Source organism: Cadophora gregata (assembly GCF_030347475.1).
Source record: "Cadophora gregata isolate MNR1 chromosome Unknown scaffold_1, whole genome shotgun sequence".
In the NCBI taxonomy this organism is placed as follows: domain Eukaryota; kingdom Fungi; phylum Ascomycota; class Leotiomycetes; order Helotiales; family Ploettnerulaceae; genus Cadophora; species Cadophora gregata.
This window is the reverse complement of record NW_026695924.1, coordinates 3967728-3986884: the sequence shown is the minus strand read 5'-3', so window position 1 is coordinate 3986884 and position 19157 is coordinate 3967728. Positions and strand designations below refer to the sequence as shown.

The window sequence follows — 19157 nt, the reverse complement described above, 5'->3', positions numbered from 1 at the left end:
ATTGGAAAGTCTACAGGTCGAAGTATTTCTGGTGCGTTGGGATAGGTTCTTTCACTCCAGAATGCTAGGTACCACTCTTCCAATAGTACACGCAAGCGACACCTTCTAGAGGGCACTGATCCGGAGCCGCGCGAAGATTTCTCGTTATTTTATGGCTACTTGAGCCACGCTGATGTAGACTGGCGTTGCGAACGCATAAACCTAGTTGAAGCAACAACGTATGATGCGTTGGGATCTTCAGGACCAACCTCGAACTAAACTGGAGACACTTGGTGTCGGTCTGTGGCAACAAAAGAAAAATGTGTTCTTATTTTCATTGTCTTCAACGATCGTCGTTACAATGCAGAAAGATGCAAAAAAACGTGGCATAGTGATACTGTGTGTTGACTGGACATTTTCTTCCGCATACAGGGGAAGATAGAAAGTTCATGCGACGAGAGTGTCCACAGAGCAGAAACGCAGGCTGATAGATAAAAAATACTTACGAACGGGTCGCAACATTTTCAAGAGAACTTCATTGATACATAACAGCGAATCAAACTCGATTTTAATCAGTCAAAATTGTTAAGCCCCGGAATATGGGGTGTCTTTCAAGATTCCATGATCATAAAGTCCTGTTGGCTAGCTCGCTTCGACTTTATCCGAGCAAGCGATATTTTTGTTGTTCCCTGCCGAGCATTCATTTCATCGGTCAGCCTGACTTAGTATATCTTATACTCTCTTGCTGCATGTTAATTGCCCTTTTCATGTGCAGATACTCCATTTCAGGCAGATATTTGATCGTTGTTCTCGTTTCGCGACCTACTGGGTGAATGAGACATGTTGACATTATCAGGCATCAAAGTCAAGAACAATAGGTAGAAGATCGTCCAAACTTCTCATCTTTCTTATATATAGTACACTTCTTTCTCAGGAGACTTATTCGATCAAATGCCATCGAGATCTTGGTCAGTCAAAGCTCTGAGCATTTTCATTCCCCGTCTTACACTATGCAGCGCAGCCACCAACCTGAAAAGAGTCCTTCGACTTCAACACCTACCAAACAGCCAGTCGCCAACGATAAGATGCAAAGTTCTTATTCTCCCACCTCTTCTCCCTCTGTCGACACTTCCATCGATCTGTCTTTGAGACCAAACAGTAAAGCTGCCTGTACGGTTGCAGTTACGGGAGAAGAAGACGATGAGGCTGACATCGATCAGCAGCTGAGGGATACCATGGAAGCAGTCCTCAGCCCCACAAGAGCTTTCAGCGGAGGCAGCAAGACAACAGTTGCACCTACTCGCGAGATGTGTATGCATGCCAAGTCCATGCAACTCCTCGAGAGAATACGAGATAGCGGATTCACGACCGTTAGAATGAGTTGTGGTGCACTTGAAAGAGTCTTCAACTGCATTGGAGCTCTTAAGAAGCAGAACATACTCTTGAATGCCAAGATGACTGCTGTTATCAACAATCGCCAAGCAACACCTCCTCGTCACCCTCCGCCTCCATCAGTACCAGCCCATAGTTTCCATCTATTCAGCAAGTTACCAGTGGAGATTCGTTGCATGATCTGGAACCTCGCACTTTACACCCCTCGAACAATCAGCGCTGACGTCATCATCCCCCGGCCTCTTCTCAGCCCACGATACACTCAACACCGAACCAACCTCAGACTCGTCTGTCAAGAAGCCAGAGACGAAGCCAAGAAAGCACAAGTCGCACTCAACAAAGTCTGTGTTGGCGGAAAAACTATCTTTATCAACCCCGCTGTCGACATACTCTGGCTCTCAGCATGGGGGATCAGCGACGACGAATGGATTCTCGTCTTCAAGATTCTGCACAAAATACTGGCATGTAATCGTCTTCCCAGGATCGCGGTCAGCCTTGAGCTCTGGGATCGCCTGATGTCTGCTGAGAATACGAGATCGAGATTCCTGGACTCTGTTGCTGCGTTTGAAACGAAGGAGATCATCATAGTGATGGGCAGTATTTCGGATTTCGGATCTCCAAATTTGCTTTTGAGGGAGCCGCGGGGTAAGCCGAGGACTGTTCTGCATACAAATTTCATCAGTCGGTTCCGGCAGCTCCCTGCCCATGTTACGTGGGAGGAGCTGAATGATACGTTGTTGTTCGAGGTTACGAATACCAAGCTGCTGCGGGCTGAACTTCGACAGACTATGATTTCTGGTAAGTTTTGATTCTAAAATATGGTTGGGAGGTATGTAACTGACTATTTACTCTCAGCTGGCGTGAACCCAGACAATCTGACTTTCGGTGGAAGATTCAAGGATACATCGTATTGGGACTTCAGAAAGGTTCACTTCATGGAGGCCACTACATATACTGCTATGAAACGAGAGAAGGAGAGAGTTCCTATTTGACGCCGATATTCGCCAGCTGGGGCAGCGGGACATAGGAATGTGGCCTCATTCGGTCGTGGACCTGAGTGTACGCTTTCGCGAGCGAAACTTCATTCGTCTCTCACATTACACATACCTTGAAATGCGTTTTCAAAGGCTATATATATATATATATATATATATATACTGTTGATCATTGAGACCCGCACTTTCTTGTTCATAGCACAGGATTTGTGTCCTTGTTGACTTTCTTTCCTGGAAAATTGGATTTCCAGACCACAACTCTTGCTAAGCTTACCGAGCTTGAAATATTATCCTACTGCCTGTATCATACTCACACTCAAAACCTAAGTATTGTGCTCGATTTCTAGGGCGGGCGTGCATCTTACTGTGCATCATCTTCATATTGTGTCTGAGGAAAGCCTGAGGGTCGGCTCTCGCTTAGACCCCTGTCGTGTTTATTTGTCCTTAGCTCGAGAATCTTTGTCGGTTTTTAGCTTCGGCCACAGGCTCTTCAAGGAACACCTTCCTGCTGTACGTCTGATTCTCGACAGCTTCTATCTTGAAATACTCGACTTGAGCGCTTACCCTCCAGCTGGTGTCGCTCTTTGTGTTTCAGAACACTGCAACAAATCCTTGGGCTGGCTTTGTTTATCAACGTTAATATGATCATTTCACCTCAGCGTGTTTGTGGTACTGAAACTCACGCCGCGAAAAGATCACACGACATGGTACGCCAAAATCCATCTAAGGGCTCCAAAGCTCTGTCCTCAGTATTTACCACATCTGCCAGCACCAAAGATCAGTCCGATGAGCAAACAACTCGCATCCAAGATTCTCCCGTCAAGACTGATTCACCTACCTCGAAGGTAACGTCTAATGGTCGCCCCAACAAGGAGCTACCTATACCTCGAGGCAATGCTACACACTTCTCGGGGGTTTCGAGAGTTTCGCATGGGAGAATGACACGCACGGGCTGGGTAGCTCTTACAGAATTCAATTTGTTCCCCAAACTGCCCTTGGAGCTACGTCGAATGATTTGTAAGTTTTTCAGGCCTTTAGAATGTCTAACAAGCGTTGTACCCCAGCACGCATCTCGTCACGTTCTTGTTTGTGTATTTGACAACAAGGCTGATTCATCTTCTTTATTCAGGGAACACCGCTTTGTCTCATCCTCAGATCCTTGGCATCCCAAGTGCTACTTCTGCCAATTTTGTTCCTGCCAAAAAATACAACTCCATCAGAAATGTCTGCAAAGAAGCACGAGCAGAGGCTCTGAAAGTCCAAACGCTTTCTTGTTTCAACGACATCAAGTGCGGAGTAAGCGGCATATATTCGAATAACAGCGTTGATATTCTCTGGATACTCTCTGGAAGCGACGATGAGCCAGGCTGCTTAGAGGGTCTCTGGGACTCGGGGCCAAAACTTGGCAGAATTGCACTCCCAGCTAGTGAATGGTATCGTCATCTGATGTATAAAGACATTTACAAATCGTTATTCTCCTTTCTCGCCCAAAAGGGCGTGGAGGAGATATTCGTCATTGTTGGCCCAGAGGATGGGAGATTGTGTGCCGACAAAGTTTTCACCGAGCCATGTGGATCTCCTCACACCGGTCTCCCTCAGCACATTATCGACTGGTTGGCCGCAAACATGGATCTAAAGGGCCTTGCTGAGGGAACTGCATCCTGGGCTGAACTCAGTGAGTGCGAGACTAAGTCACATAGGGACTTTCAGGAGGAAGTTCACAAGGAGATACTGGAACTTGGTGAGTAAGAATATCTTGAAGTGCATAAATGTTGCTGATTGCTCATGACTTTAGCCGAGAATCTAGCAGGACTTGATGATTATGACAAGCTTTTAGCGTTGCTGGGGCTGATTCCCTCGGGACATGTGATCACACCAGACATGTTGGACCTGACTGGTTCAGGTAGTACGATCAGAAAGATCACATTTGTTGAAGTCAAGGACGCATCAGTTCTCCGCAATGACCGTCGTCAGATACACCGCTCGCACTACTAGAGAGCTTTCATAGAGTTCACTTTCGAGAGATTGGCCTATACATCCAGGAAGAGACCAAGATGCTGGTAATGATTGGTATATCTACCCTCGGCTTCCACATTTTTTACTCTTTATCAAAGTACTCTTTGTACACAATTTCCAAATGGTCACTTCTTTTACAAATGAATTTACTAAACTTGTCCTTTGACCTGCGGTTTTGCTGTCACTTGGTGTCTGACTAGCGTCACTGTTATGTTTCCTTGTTGATGATCCTCCAACTACACTACAACGACTCTTTGGCGTTTGAGTGCTCAAAACGATGCCGTGTCTATGATGCTCATTCTTCTGTTTCCAAGATCAATCTCCCCCATCCGTCACTGCCTGCCTTGAAGAATGATCCGGATTCGGATGAACAAATTAAAATGAGACCACTGTGGACAAAAGCCGCGTCATTGTAGTCAAGTTGCTCATCTGGAAACACAGCTAGGTACATATTGACTATCGGAAAGATGTTGCCATTGCTACGTTACGGTGAGATGGGACCGACCTTTCATAAAATGAGCGGGAGTCCAAGGTCTCAAATTTAGATGCCTTCTCAGAGTAAACTTTCATATCATGCTCCAGAATGTACGTACTAAGAATTTATAGTGACTGACCACTCGCACGAACCGCTTCGTGGCCTCTGGGTCCATAAGGTATGAATCAACTCCTCGTTCTTGCTTCCCCCACGATTCCAGCTGACGCGGATGGCTGTACTCCTTTAACGATGTCGTCTCTTCCTGCTTATCAGTTTTCTGTTTGGTTCTAGAGATCTTGATTCTCGTCACTTAAGTCAGATTCTGATCAAAGCCCTTGCCTTAAAGATTTAATTGTCCTTAATTCCTCATCAGACCTCGTTCTTGTGGAACTCAACAAGGGCAGTTGGAATGTTTCAGGATCTCCCCAAGTCCCCAGTCGGTGAATGTTCCTTCAGTTCCACCAAGCCTCCATATCTGAGCCATCAGCAAAGCTTCCTCCATTCAAAGACCTCCAATTGCGCTTATGACTCAATGTAGTGAATGTGACTCGACTGTGCTAAGACTGAAGACTAGAAATTCTCTGGGATTCAGACTCCATTGAGAGGGTGAGTATAAGAGCAAGCTTTTGTTTCTCCTCTGCCGCCAACCTACTGGAAGCAGCGATCCAAAACAAGCAGATAGAGAGGTATCGAATAAAATATGGATTTTCTTAGATCTGCTCGACAAGATATCCGGACTTGGATTCAAAAGCAAACCACAAAATAATGCAATGGAAAGCAAGAAGATTCCAGTCCAAGCCGCACGCTTCGATCGCGCTTCGTCTAAAGGAGGAGTTACTTCGAGCCGCCGAAGCCTTGCCAGAATTCGAAAACTTCCTTCAGTTACCACCAGAGCTGCGTGTGCAGATATGGGCGCATGCGCTCCGGACGACCCGAGTAGTCGCGATCAAACAGCTTCTACAGGGATATGAAGAAGGATATATGATTGTCAACCCCAACTCCCCGCTCCTAGCGATCAACAGAGAGTGTCGCCATGGGCTTTGAAACTCCTGACACGATATACCTCCACATAACTTTAGCCAGGAGACGTTCCAGTTCCGGATGAACCTTGATGTTGATATCCTGTGGATCCAAGAAACCCACTGGGATAGTTTCTGGAGAGTAGTCCGTGATTTCTACCCAGACTTCAGGCTTACGATAAATAATAAAATGTCAAAAGACAAGCATGAAGGATATTCGAAAATGCTGGATGATTCTACATCTGTTCCGGGAACTGGGTCAGGAGATGAATCCAAAAATTCGAAGCTTGTTACTTCGGGTACGGTGGCCGTTTCCTGGAAGGCCTGGCAGTATACGTTTATAATTCTGGAGGTACCCAGGGCAGTCTGCTTGTCATGGCTCGTCGATTGTTTATCGGTCAAGGGTATCCAAGAAGTAATTTTAATTGTCGGGGAGACTCCGGCTCCCAATAGGAGAGACATTTCTTTCGCACCGGCAAAGAAACTGCCGAATATGACCTATGAATGGATGGAGTTCCTGACTACCTTACATGTCAACCACAGAGCAAGCCTGGAGAAGATTCAAAATGCGCTGAGAGCGCATGTATAGATGCACAGCACACTAAAATCGTAGGCGCATTTCACGATGGATCATTAGGTACGGTCCTAGTCCATAAAACCTGCAACTGTCCGCTAACATAATCTAGCTCGTTACCACAAACAACGGATCGCCTCAGCTAGCGAGGAACAACACAATAGATGGTTGTCAGCACTGGCTGACTGCGAGAACTGGGTGATGCCGCGGTTTAGGTTCGTAGAAGCTCAATTGGGATAACTGGGACTACACAGACGTGTAGTGGTAGATGGATACATGGGCTCTCCGTACGGTATGTGGCTATGCATTTTGGATAATGAATTTGTTCGCACTTGTATGCCCTTAAACTCGATTCAATCAAAGTTTAACCAATAGATTTAATGCAACTCCTCGCCACCGTTGATACCGAGACAATTCAACCACTTATGCAACAAGTGGCGTTGGATTGGTCTCAACTTGCTCTGTGTATGTTAATGCATGATCGCTCTTCAATACATGTGCTAAACCATGCAAGTATTCAATTCTATTCATCATAAAATAGTTGCTGAGTAAAGAGAACCCAATACTGAGCATGTGCATTTTCCAACCTTCACGCCATAAATCAACGCCAATACCCAATGCGAGGGGCTTTCATCCTCAGGTTCCGCCCACTACGACTATTACTGGCGATAGGTCTTCAGTTTCGATGAACCCATCTACCATTTGCAATGTCTGAGTCAGTTCCTTGCCATGGACAGTGGACCACGGTTGACCTAAGTCGCAGCTCATCTTCCAATGAATGAAGTTCACCAAGTCTGTCAGCATTACGTCGAAATTTGCATCTCGAAGTTTCCAAAGCTCCTCCATGGAAATTTTTCCATTTGCTTGCCACTCAAGCATATCAAAATTCATGGCCTCGATAGTATCCCCAGCACCGTCTCGGCGGTCCTTCTTGACTGTATCAACCATGATGCCATAGTGGATCATCGTTTCGTAACTGAAATCGTCCACTCGGACCAATTCTCTTGCTTTTGGGGCGATGTTGGCTTCGATCTGTCCAAGAAGTCGTTCCCGCCTATATTCGTTCCAAGGGGTGATCGGGTTCGGATACCCATACTGGAATCCAGTAACATCGAAGGCATATGACTCTCCTGAATGAAGGGTGAGTTTGATCATTTCGTGGCAGAGATTTGCTCCATTGATTAAAGCACCGGGGCTTGGTTGAACAAGTCGCATGTTTCGATTGCCCTTCTTGTGCCAATGCCTGATACGCGTAGTTTCTTTGACCATTGCTATGAGCTGGTTAGCATGATTTAGCTAGTTCAAGGACTGAATCTTACCTCCCAATAACCCATCTGCGAACTCGATCTCCCAAGGTATTGCCTCTCTGCAGGCAAGAAAACAGAGAAGAGCATTCCTATCATCTACCTCAGGTACGAGCTTAGACGGAAAGGCGAAATAGCCCTGAGGCCAACATGCATTTTGCATCTTCTGAAGTAGTTGCAGATTGGTCAGCCAAGGATGTCCGATGCCCGCATAGGAATTTCTGGAAAAGGTGACACAATATCTTACCTTGCCGTGAACGATCAAGTCATTACCATTTTTAGTCACAGCCGAAATCTTCAGTTGGCACCATGTAATTTCTCGAAAGATGAGAAAAAGCTCCTGTGTGAGCCTACCAACCCGGTAGAGCTTCTGTCGATCCATCAATCGTCGGCAAGTTGCTTTGTGTCGCTGCCGATCTGTTCTCTGACATATTGCGTTGCAGTAATGAGCGATCGCGAGATCACCTTCGATGACTGGAGATGATCTGCACCATCCCGGCGATTATGATGAGTCCATAACTGAAGGAAGTTGAAAAGAATATCAATGATTACTTGATTGGGAAGAGAGTCCCGCCTAAAGCTAAATCTGTAGTGACATTCTGTTTGGTACTCAATTGGAAGTGAAGAGTTCGGCCAGTCTAGGTTGAGGGTCGTAACCTTGTAAGAAGCTGGGGCATTTCTCGCATCGCCGTACCATTGTTCAGCGATGGTGAATTCGCGGCACTTCGCACCGCACAGCACGTCGGATATTCTGACTGCCCTCTCCCCGCGCTTCTCCGCCCAGGAAACAATGTCAAAGCGACAAGCTCGGTAATTTCAGGGGTACTAAGTCAACACACGTGATGTCAACAACAAACCGCCCGTTTCACCAGTAACACTGTATCGGAACTCGTCCTTAGCCGAGTGGCCCAAATTGACGGAATACCCGGAAGTCAAAGTCAAGGGCGTAAGAATCATGTCTAGATACTAACGTTCTGTTAGTCATCGAAAGGCTGTTCCGGCCAATCAGCACACAGGCACTACCGTTTCGGAACCTGGCCGCCTCGGCTTGCACCGGCTCTTCATCAACATGCTCTGCGCTCATGGTCTCTCCTTCTCTACATTACATCTAACTTCGCAGGAACAAATTCGGTACATGTTGACAGCAACCCCCGAAGGAAAAGTCTTAGACATTCCATATTCAACATCTTTCTTTGTTGTAAAATTACCCCACTACTCGACCCCGCATTCGAGCACCCCCACTTAAAGATCTCTCGACAAAGACACCAAGAGATCCAGATCATCATGGCTCCTTCGACTGTACCAATGGGAGTATATCTCTGGAAGAGACTCGCATCTCTTGGCATCGAACACGTATTCGGTGTTCCAGGAGACTTCAATTGTGAGTAATGAAAGTCAGTGGCGTGCACGTGACTAATACTGACTCGCGCTTTAGTAACTCTACTGGACCAGATTTACAATGTTCCAGAACTCAAGTGGCTCGGGACCTGCAATGAGCTCAATGGAGCATATGCTGCTGACGGATATACCAGAATCAAGGGACATCCAGCTGCTCTTCTCACCACATATGGTGTAGGCGAGCTCTCGGCAATGAATGGGGTTGCTGGAGCTTATGCGGAGCAAGCTGGAATGATCCATCTCGTGGGCATGACATCTCGGCCAAGTATGCTTCAAACTATCTCCTGATTGTAGCATTCTGACATTTGAATAGTCCAGAAGATGCGAGCTCTGATCCATCATACCATGGAACCTGGGATGGACCACGCTATTTATATTGGTATGAGCGAGCCTGTACGAAAGACTCACACTTTCCTTATGGATGACAGCACTATGGCCCAAGAGATCGATCGAGTTATTATCGAAGGTGTCAAGAGCAGGCTCCCAGTTTTTATTTATATCCCAATCGATGTTGTGTCTGTTCAGCTTGATGCCAAGCGTTTGGAAACACCACTTGATACAAGCATCAAGAACGATAAATCAGCCGAGGATGCTGTCGTTAAGTCTGTTTTGGAATTGATCAAGAGTGCATCTGATCCTGTGATCCTGGCTGATGTATTGACAATCCGTCATGGAGGACGGGACTTGGCGAGGGAACTAGTTGACCTCACTCAATTTCAAAGTTTCTCAACGCCTCTGTCAAAAGGCATCATTGATGAGACCCACCCAAGCTACGGCGGAAACTACAACGGAACAGGTATGTTCAAAATGTTGATCCAGAATTAAGTCACCTGATTGACCATCGTAGTATCCTTCCCCGGCGTGGCTGAGGCCATTCATGGTTCGGACCTAGTTCTCAACTTGGGCCCGCTTTTGTCGGATTCCAACACTGGTGCGTTCACAAGAGAAGTCAAAGACGAAAACGCTGTTTTACTTGGACATGCATTCTGCCAGATCAAGGGAAAGAAATACGATGGTGTTCACTTCTTGCCTGTTTTGCGAAAGATTGTGGAGGCTTTAAGAAAGGACCCAAAGTCATACCAACTCCCACGGCCACAAAAGGGAGCTAGACTTGAAGTAACGATTCTCGAATCTCTATCTGAACTTCGTAGCTAATCTTAACAGGCACCTGTTTTGAACAAATCCACGTCCGGCCCCATCGAGCAATCATATACGTGGCAGCGACTTGGCAAATTCCTCAAAGCCAACGATATTGTGTTGGCCGAATCTGGAACTGCCCAGTGAGTTCAATCGAGTGAAACTTGTTACATTTCATTCAAATGCTTACATCTATTCGCAGGTTTGGAATGCCAGACGCCACCTTCCCTGCAAATGTCAGCTTCATCACGCAAATCTTCTGGTCATCCATCGGCTACACCGTCGGCGCATGTCTTGGCGCTCTCGTTGCTGCCAAGGAACTCAAACATCCTGGTAGAGTTGTCCTTATTGTGGGTGAAGGAAGCATGCAGATGACTGTTCAGGAGATGTAAGTCTGACAATACGTCAACGTTTCATATCGATTGCTGACAGTAATTAGCGGTTCCTACATCCGTTATGGCTTCAAGCCCATTATCTTCGTGATTAACAACAACGGTTACTCGATCGAACGAGCAATCAATGGACCGAAGCAGGGATACAATGATGTCAGTATGCTCTGGGATCATCAGAAGATGCTGGAGTTCTTTGGTGCGAGAAAGGAGACTGGGATCCAAAGCAAGAGCTACAAGTGTAATACGGTCGAAGAGCTGGAGAAGGTTCTTACCGATGAGGAGTTTGCGAAGGCGGACTACATCCAGGTGAGTAATGCCATTGGTCTCTATTTGGTATAGCGCATACTGACATCGACCATAGGTGTGTGAGATCGTGATGGATCAATTCGACTACCCTTGGCGATTGACCAAACAGATTGAAATAGCTCAAGCGCGGGCAAAGACGATGGCGGGGAAGTATTGAACTTGGACCACTTCCTCCGGGTATTTTTATCATGATCAGAAGATCATAGATCAGATTAGACAAATAGCGTTACTCCGTTGTCTTGTCTGCCTATTCTCACACCTCTTGGTATGCCACGTGCGTGTCGCTAATGTTTGCCAAATATTTTGACCTCCAACACTATTTGAACCACCCACGGCATCCGTTTTGGTCACCAAATGTTACTGGGTAGACTGTGGTAAGAGAAACTTGAAAAACTTCTGGATATAGCGAAATCCTACTCAATATTCAACGTCGTGACAAATTCCGTATCTATTGAGACATTATATCTCCACCGTGGCTTGAATGGTGTCGTTTCTTTAGCTCGTGTTTCAACGGGCCGAGTCTTCCGGCTGGTTCTAACACAACACCTCATTCAACTTTGTTTTGCTTCAATTTCAACATCTATTCCCCGTCAAAACCACGGCTACAGCAAGGAGAAATTCTCAATATCGCTTAATTTAACGATTAGATTTTCCCTCGCTCGCAAGGAAAAAGCCCGCCTGTCCAGGTCTCTGTCGCACCGATATTCAAGATGGTGGTTGAGCTTCCCTACAGCCTGTACACGCGGTACAAATCAGTCGCTCTGGCATGGACGATTATCATCATTCCCCCAATATTCATCAACCTAGGGTTGTTTTATGGACTCTGGTATGGCCGTCCAGAAATGGACCGCATCGCGGGTAAGACACCTCGTCCAAACCTCTGCCCATATTTTCAATCCACCCTAATACCTGGCAGTCCTCACCATTCCAACAGCTGTGCTGGGAATACTTACCATCGTAGCGATTGTTGAGAGGATATGGAAACTCACCCAACCCTCATCTCAATTTCGACCCCTCAAATCTCCCCGCTATGGTTTGGATATCTTCCAGTGGGGATATTTCGGAGCTTTGATTACCATCTCCTCACTCATCAGCTCGACTCTATTAAGAGATGATAACGATCATGACGGTCATGAGTTTCAAATCAGACTCTTGTCAATGCCAGCTCCTGTCCTGATGTACTTCCTGGCAACGCTGACAGCATTATCGTTAATCGTGAATAAAATGGAACTCACATTGCCATTCCGATTCGGCAGTATGGATGCAGGAACCGTGGTTCGACCCGCTATCTACTATATCGTCGAGGATGTTGTTGCAGTGGATGGGAATGGTGGAATTGAGTACCGAGAAGCGTTTGGGGCACGATACGAGAGTAGTTCTATGTTTCAGGACATGATCAGAATCTTGAGTATCGTTTGGTGTCTGGCTTTCTATGCTCTTGCCACATGGTTCACGGTTTTGGTGTTCACTTTACCAGTCGTGGCTGTGTATGCTGTGGGGTGGGCTGGGCCATTTCCTTTTGCTGGTATGCTGGCCGCGTGGACTATTTACTACGTGAAGTCTTGCTTGAGAGAAGAGAGGGAGATGGAGAGTGGTGGGTCTGAAGTCCATGGCGGAAGACTAGGACAGGTTCAAAACGAACAGACACCACTTCTGAGCAGCAGAGTGTAAATATTCACGCCATTTATTACAAGTCTCGCAGTTCAAAAGACTTCTGAAGAGTTAGAACTTCCGATCGAACTCTTCACCGATCTCGCTACATACACGTCCGCCACACTATCCCAGTTGTCAAATTAAACTGGCCGAGCAGGCCCCCGGGAAGGTCTGATGGAAAGACTCCAGAAGCATTGGCGACTGTGCTCTTCAGAAATGCCCTCAAATAGATGTTCAGAGTCGCGGGACGACCGCATGGTGACCAGAGCGTGTTCGACGACTTATCTGGATCCTCACTTGTAATATCGAAGCTACCTGCTTTTGGGCCTTGAACTGTGGCGTTTGTGGATATCATAAAATCTTCTGGATCAAATATCAGTGCAGCTCTTATTTTCTGAAGTGGCGATTGTGCTTGCGACTTACTATCGGAGTAGTAATACCCGGTTTGCTCTGACAGCGTGACTCCCTTGTCGAGAGTGGCATCCCCTGCAAACCTTGTATTTGCCACCAAATATTGAAGGCCTTCGGGATATCCGATATCAACATAGACAAGACAGTTCTCCCTCGCTGCAGCAACCGGCGCTGTTGGTGAGATCTCGATACGGTAAAGGTCGAACGTGAGAGTGAAGCTAGACTGAATAAGCATACCGCCCTCAGCAATAGAACAATTTCAAACCTGTTTTTCTCAAGGGATATGTGTCCCGAAACAGATCCTGCACTGCAGCCATTGCCAGAGTAGAAGACCCGGTTCAAGGTCACCTGACTCAAGTCGAGTGTATCAACAGCACGGCTTGGGCTGAGAGCGAGACCAAGCAAGATAGTAAGGATTAGCAAGATATGCATTTGCGATTGTTTCTAACAAGAATTTAGAACATTTCCCTGAGTTCGTGGGAGTTTTTTATATGTGGATAAACACATTCAGGCAAATGCATGCATAATTCCAGCCTGAAGCCGTCCAAGCGAGATATATTTTGTGCCCGATGGCATCCTCTGAGGTTTTGGATCGCATCCTATGAGCATGGAAATTGAATATGTCAAGGATAATAGCAGAATAGGCAAGCTGGGCAACTACCACGGGCGGGTTTTGGAGCTGTCCACCTTCACATTGCGCGTGATACCTGGCTGGTTGAATGGTTCTCCTCGACGCTTCAACGTCAGTAATGGTCCAAATATAATAGTCCAGATATATGTCACTCCGAAGATATTCCACGAGTAGCACGAGCTAATTGCTATACTAAAATAAGCAAAATAAGCTTCCATGCATATCGTGAAGTTGCGTAAGTCTTGCGCATCCCCTTGAATGTGATTTGCCCCGCAGCCTGTGTCTACTTTGTTAGGCACTATCACGCCACCCAAAAGGACTACCCCCACCACGGCACCAAAAATAAACTTACCCATAAGTAGTATGCTGCATTTCTTGAACAGCTGTGCTAATTGATTATTCGTTTCAGGCGGAACAGCCTTGGGACAAATCCTTGGTTTTTGCTCTTTGATTGCATTGCGTAACATTTACGTTGCAACCTATCTCTTGGAAACAGTCTTGCTCAAGGGTTTATTCTTCAGGTCAAAGAATAGAAGCAAAATTCATGCTATTTAAGAACCATCTCACTTAGAAATCCGTTATCTAACACTCATGAAAGAAGCCACGCATAGCCAACCCCAGTGTTGATACTCAAACCGATCATCTGCACTTATCTTCACAATGGATAGTTCTTACTTGTCCATACCCGGCCCGTTAAAAGGTCCTGGGAAGAATCCCATGCAGCCTCTTCAGAAATACTTTGTTGAATTGGAAAAAGGCAAGGAAAAACTTGGGGAAAAACTTGGGGAAAAACTTAGTTCTTCAAGCAACAGTAAAATTTCGACAGATGGACCAGTATTTCGTAAGTTTCCAAATCTTCCCATAGATATTCGACTCCTTGTTTGGGAAGCTGCTTGCGAGGACGGGCAGATTATTCCTGTTCAACTCAAACAGGTTTTCGTGTCTGTGCACTCCCCATTCTGGGACCATTGTGATGGCGCACAAAGACCAAGGCGAAAGAGGGGCAAAGATTTACGCCTGGTGGCTTGTTCCTTACATTCATGTATTTTTATGGTGAACAAAGAAGCGAGAAAAGTAGCCCAGAAGTTCTACTCTATTGTGGATTCTCTTCCTCCAGGCTATCATCCAGTGCTATTAAATCCAAATAACGATTTACTTTGTCCTGTCACGGATGATGCACTACATTATATCCAAAGGAAGGAAAACGAAGGAAGGAATTTGGGTTTTGGGCTTGTCAAATGGGAGTTTTTCAAAAAGCATGAGCGATGTCGTTGGTATAAAGGGGCCAAACCCAAGGGGTGGATTCTCCGAAAATAGTTACCTGAATCACGGCCAATCACTCCACCAGTCACTAAACAAGTGCATTCCAGCCATTTAAATCTCACTCAAGGACTTTCTTTAGTTAGTACTATAAAAAGACATTCAAATTACTGTTTCTACTGAACCCCCATCATCTCACCTATTGAAAAGTGTGCCCATGCATGACAATACTCCTCTTAGGAAAAGCACAGAAGTCATGGAGAATATATCTACCGTTGAAGATCAGACCCTTGGGCTACAAAATATGATGCTGGAAACGCCAGAGGTTGAGAAGACTGTCGAAAGGCCCGCGACTACAAGCTTTCACAGGTTTCCTGACCTCCCACCAGAGCTTCGACAACTAATCTGGACTTTCACTCTCGAGTCCCGCAGAATAATCGGGATCGCCAGTCTTCGATTCTTCGAGCATGCTCAGAGCCGGGAGACATTTCTAAGGGGTGTTGTGCCGACTGGGCTTCCTTACCCCACGCTGAATACCAACAAAGAGGCACGCGAGGCTACTTTGCGAGTCGTACAAAATCTAACACCAGCATCTCACAACGGGTTAGGAATACCAAAAATCTGGGGTTCTACATCGAAAGATATTCTTTGGTTCCATAATGCACAGTATGACGAGCTCCACCGTTTACTGGACTGGGTTTATCGAAAACCAAGCTCGAGTCCCACTAGAACCGAAATCGCTATATCTTATGAGGCATTTTGCGAACTGTTGAGGGACTTATGTGACGTTTTTGTGGGCATGAGATTGTTCTGTCTATTCGAAAAGCTTTCTAGCCTGAAAGTTGGACGAATCTTTGTCGTGGTTGAATATGATTACTCTTGGACTAGCAGGGACGTCGAAAATACCCCTGGAGCTTTCACTGCGCCTTCAGAGAACCTGTCAAAGTACAGAGAGCATGCGGAGTGGATCTCCGTTGTAGACCAGTGCACGTGGGACGTTATAAAACCACGAGATCGGGGGAATCCGCCTCCGATGTATTCGAAAGCTACTACGTGGCTGAAGTTGGAAGACAGGGTCGGGAGAATGGGTTCAGACCTTGAAAAAGAGTGGGCGAAAAGTATGAACTGTTCATCAAGAAGATTATTGACAAGAGGAAGAGTTCAAAAGTACTGACGCTCGTTTTATATGTTTTTCTCCGTTCGAGGATCGGCAGACAAGGAAGTCTCATGGACGCAAGTGTTAAGACGCGGAAGAATTGGGAGGTGCGACGCTACTTTCCGACTTGGAACAAGCCGTCGTTCGAATTTGTGGAGGCAGTGGGCGACAGTGGGACACCGTACAGACGTCCTTGGACTCGACAATCGCACGGTTAGTGATAATGCCGTTTCCAGAACAAGACGTGCGTGGCGCCGTCAAAGTCTTAAAGTCTTCTCTATAGCTACTCACAGACCCAAGCACACTTGCGGCTGGGACAGTAGATAGACATAAATATGAACATAAAACGAAAGTTTTGCTTAGCGAACCAAGTGAAGTATACTTGACCTCTATCGCAAACCATACCAGTCTTACTATACCATACAAGCCCCCGAAAAATCACGCCAAGCACGCCCCCTTCAAATTTTCATGATAGAAAACATCGTAGCTGAATCTCGCAGCCGGGAATTTAATCTCCCGCTCTCCAATCTCTCATTTCCTTCCTAGCTATAGTACATTGCACGTTTTATTTTTGCGTTTGACCAATCTTCATTTCGTCATCTGTTTAACATTCCTCCCTTGTACAACGAGGAATTCTAGTCGATTTTGATGGATCCGTAGATCTTCTGCACAAAAAGCCAGCTGGCGAAGAAACCGATTGAGCCTGGGGTGTTTGTTAGCATGTGGATAGTTGGCTGACAAGGCATGGGGTTAAAGCTTACCGGTAAGAATAAAGAACAGGAAGGAAACTAATGCGCTGTATCCGATGTACAACACACTACCCGCCAATCCACTCAGCTTCAGCTTGGTGATCCAGTAAATGAGAGCGTTGGCAAAGACATAGAAAGCAGAGGCACCAGCTGTCATGAACGCTCTCCAGTGCCAGTGGTAGTTCTCACTGCAGAGCAGGAAATAGACCATCAGAACGGTAACGGCCGCACAAGTGATGATCATGAGACCGTAGCAGAGGAACAGGAATCCGAACATGTAGTAGACCTTGCTAAACCAAATGGAGGACATGATGAAGTAGAGCTCGACGAAGATGGCACCGAATGGGAGGATACCCACAATTAGCATTGATGGAATGGGCTTCATGTATGTTGTCATGGGTGGGATTTGGCGAGGGATCTGGTTGGTGCGGACTGGGGCTGCGATCGGTGGTTGGCGAAATCCAACCCAGCTTCCTGCGAAAGATAGAGGAACTGAGATCAAGAACCAGATGCCAACAATAACGAGCATTGTTGTAAATGGAACGGCGCCGGAAGAACCCTTGGCCCAGAGGAAAAGGTTGAGTAGGAAGAAAGTACTGAAAACGATGCCAGGAACCATGACGGGTGTCAAGGCAATGTTGAGCTTCCATTGCTCACCACCAAAGGACTTGTATACTCTGGCCGATGCATATCCGCCGATGAATCCGAGAACTGTGTAAAGGAGTACCATAATGGTGCCCAGAGAGCCACGGTTTGATGGTGAAAGGAATCCGAGAAGGGCGAAGACAATTGTGAAGCCAGTCATGACGAAAAGCTGAGCACCGTTCCCGAGAAAGACACTCAGAAGCAGCGGGGATTTTGGTGTACGGAATACATCCCCATGTACCAACTTCCACCCAGAATCTTCCTGAATGCCATCCTCAGCAACAGCAGATGTTCCAGACAGATCGTCGAGGTTGATCGAGTCCAGAGCATTGTATCTCGCAATATCCTTCCTGAGTGTACGTAACAAAATTGAAACCACAGTAATGACCAGGAAGACGACAATAACAGCCGAGTTGATCAGTGAGAACCAATGGATCTTGGGGTCGAAAACATGCAAGTATTTGTCCCATCTTGTAGCCCAGGCAGTCGCAGATGGAATCCAGTACACGCTGTACGTAAACATCACATCGGTCTCAGCACCCTCGTTCAAGACCATCTTTGCACCGCCAATACCGCAATGTCCGGCCTGCTTGACTCCTTGTCCATTACCAGACTTCTGTGATTCCCTCGAGTCCGGCTGTACGATTACTCCGACAACTCTGTAATTCCCAGTCGAAGTCTCATGGTAGTCAATCAGGATATCGTAATGGTTGTTGAGGGCCAAGTTCTTTGCATCTGCGCTTCCGAGCGCAAATCCTTGACTGTAGAATTTCGTGTTCGTAACCTCATCCTCAATCAGTTGGCCTGCGGGCAGCCCATCCACCAACCAGTTCAGCGCAAACCCTTGCGCTATCCTCCTGTTGACAAAATGTGTTGAACTTTGATCGTACTTCGTCGAGCACAACTTTTTACACGTCTCGTTTTGCGCCATCTTAAGCTCGAATGGCGAAGTCATTATCCGATCCCCAAAGAGGATGCTACCCAGGCTTTCTGACACATGTTGCGGTTCTGGTTCTGGTCTGCAGAAGTGGAACGCTGGGTGATAGTAGTCGAAGGAAACGACCGATCTAAGTGTGCCGTCTTGATTCGATCCAACTGGAGTGAGGCGATTCACATTCAATGAAACGGCATCTCCTTCTTTGTACGTTGTTGGCGCAACACCAGGGAGGTAGAAAGCTGTTGATAGTTGTGGTGCCGCGAGGAGAGTTGCGAGAAGCGCCGCAGACGGCGACAAGTCTCTTGGGCGCATGATGAATAGTTATCTGTGCATACAATGGTTTGTTAGAAGAAAGACTTGAAGGTGGGTTGTTGTAGCTGTCGTCTTTGTTGGGGATTCTGGGGAGCCTTGGACCAGGGGTTAAGCTTACGAGTCGAAGTAGTCCCGCAGCGCAATTGTACAAGCTGTGAATTATACCCTCATATGTCGGATTTCTTACCACTTGTAATTTAAAACTTGACGATGGCAAGATGTTATTGTTTCCAGGGAAAAGGCGCAGCAGGAGAAATAGCAGAGTTGTCTTAGTTCAGGAGAGCTTCAGCTAGCCAACCGTCACAGGGCTTGGCTAAAATAAATCTGGCTCCAACACGCATCACTTCGGACCCGGCGGAACTTATCCCCGGTCGATCATTATTTTTGTTCCTCTTTAAAATTTCTGGACCTTATTA

General features: G+C 46.5%; 9 protein-coding genes across 10 annotated transcripts; 6 read left to right on the top strand and 3 right to left on the bottom strand.

The window, feature by feature from the left end:
- Window positions 1–912: 912 nt before the first annotated feature.
- On the top strand, window positions 913–2499 carry ONS95_001301 (uncharacterized protein). The gene is made up of 3 exons (XM_058494493.1): window positions 913–947; window positions 996–2169; window positions 2227–2499. The coding sequence occupies exons 2-3, from the start codon at window positions 1065–1067 to the stop codon at window positions 2361–2363; spliced, it is 1242 nt and encodes a 413-aa protein (XP_058364698.1). The 5' UTR covers window positions 913–947; window positions 996–1064; the 3' UTR covers window positions 2364–2499.
- Window positions 2500–3070: 571 nt separating this feature from the next.
- ONS95_001300 (uncharacterized protein) lies at window positions 3071–4361 on the top strand (the record flags this gene model as incomplete). The annotated part of the gene is made up of 3 exons (XM_058494492.1): window positions 3071–3383; window positions 3496–4107; window positions 4162–4361. 3 exons carry the CDS (start codon window positions 3071–3073, stop codon window positions 4359–4361), a joined length of 1125 nt encoding a protein of 374 aa, XP_058364697.1.
- A 2553-nt stretch (window positions 4362–6914) lies between these two features.
- On the bottom strand, window positions 6915–8594 carry ONS95_001299 (uncharacterized protein). The gene is made up of 3 exons (XM_058494491.1): window positions 8002–8594; window positions 7770–7920; window positions 6915–7721 (listed from the first exon to the last, which is right to left on the bottom strand). Exons 1-3 carry the CDS (start codon window positions 8134–8136, stop codon window positions 7087–7089), a joined length of 921 nt encoding a protein of 306 aa, XP_058364696.1. The 5' UTR covers window positions 8137–8594; the 3' UTR covers window positions 6915–7086.
- Window positions 8595–9038: 444 nt separating this feature from the next.
- Window positions 9039–11144, top strand: ONS95_001298 (uncharacterized protein; the record flags this gene model as incomplete). Its single annotated transcript, XM_058494490.1, has 8 exons — window positions 9039–9135; window positions 9190–9417; window positions 9466–9948; window positions 10000–10268; window positions 10317–10432; window positions 10492–10677; window positions 10729–10987; window positions 11043–11144. 8 exons carry the CDS (start codon window positions 9039–9041, stop codon window positions 11142–11144), a joined length of 1740 nt encoding a protein of 579 aa, XP_058364695.1.
- Window positions 11145–11697: 553 nt separating this feature from the next.
- On the top strand, window positions 11698–12658 carry ONS95_001297 (uncharacterized protein; the record flags this gene model as incomplete). The annotated part of the gene is made up of 2 exons (XM_058494489.1): window positions 11698–11845; window positions 11904–12658. The coding sequence occupies 2 exons, from the start codon at window positions 11698–11700 to the stop codon at window positions 12656–12658; spliced, it is 903 nt and encodes a 300-aa protein (XP_058364694.1).
- Window positions 12659–12743: 85 nt separating this feature from the next.
- On the bottom strand, window positions 12744–13286 carry ONS95_001296 (uncharacterized protein; the record flags this gene model as incomplete). Its single annotated transcript, XM_058494488.1, has 2 exons — window positions 12744–13003; window positions 13064–13286. 2 exons carry the CDS (start codon window positions 13284–13286, stop codon window positions 12744–12746), a joined length of 483 nt encoding a protein of 160 aa, XP_058364693.1.
- Window positions 13287–14342: 1056 nt separating this feature from the next.
- ONS95_001295 (uncharacterized protein) lies at window positions 14343–14999 on the top strand (the record flags this gene model as incomplete). Its single annotated transcript, XM_058494487.1, has 1 exon — window positions 14343–14999. One exon carries the CDS (start codon window positions 14343–14345, stop codon window positions 14997–14999), a length of 657 nt encoding a protein of 218 aa, XP_058364692.1.
- A 106-nt stretch (window positions 15000–15105) lies between these two features.
- Window positions 15106–16462, top strand: ONS95_001294 (uncharacterized protein). Its single transcript, XM_058494486.1, has one exon. It carries the CDS (start codon window positions 15160–15162, stop codon window positions 16114–16116), a length of 957 nt encoding a protein of 318 aa, XP_058364691.1. The 5' UTR covers window positions 15106–15159; the 3' UTR covers window positions 16117–16462.
- On the bottom strand, window positions 16463–19019 carry ONS95_001293 (uncharacterized protein). 2 transcript variants are annotated; one of them, XM_058494485.1, is made up of 2 exons: window positions 16860–19019; window positions 16463–16801 (listed from the first exon to the last, which is right to left on the bottom strand). In XM_058494485.1, exons 1-2 carry the CDS (start codon window positions 18739–18741, stop codon window positions 16734–16736), a joined length of 1950 nt encoding a protein of 649 aa, XP_058364690.1. In that variant the 5' UTR covers window positions 18742–19019; the 3' UTR covers window positions 16463–16733. The 2 variants fall into 2 exon arrangements, with proteins under 2 accessions (XP_058364690.1, XP_058364689.1); XM_058494484.1 differs by having other exon boundaries at window positions 16762–18754; window positions 18860–19019.
- Between the last annotated feature and the right edge of the window lie 138 nt (window positions 19020–19157).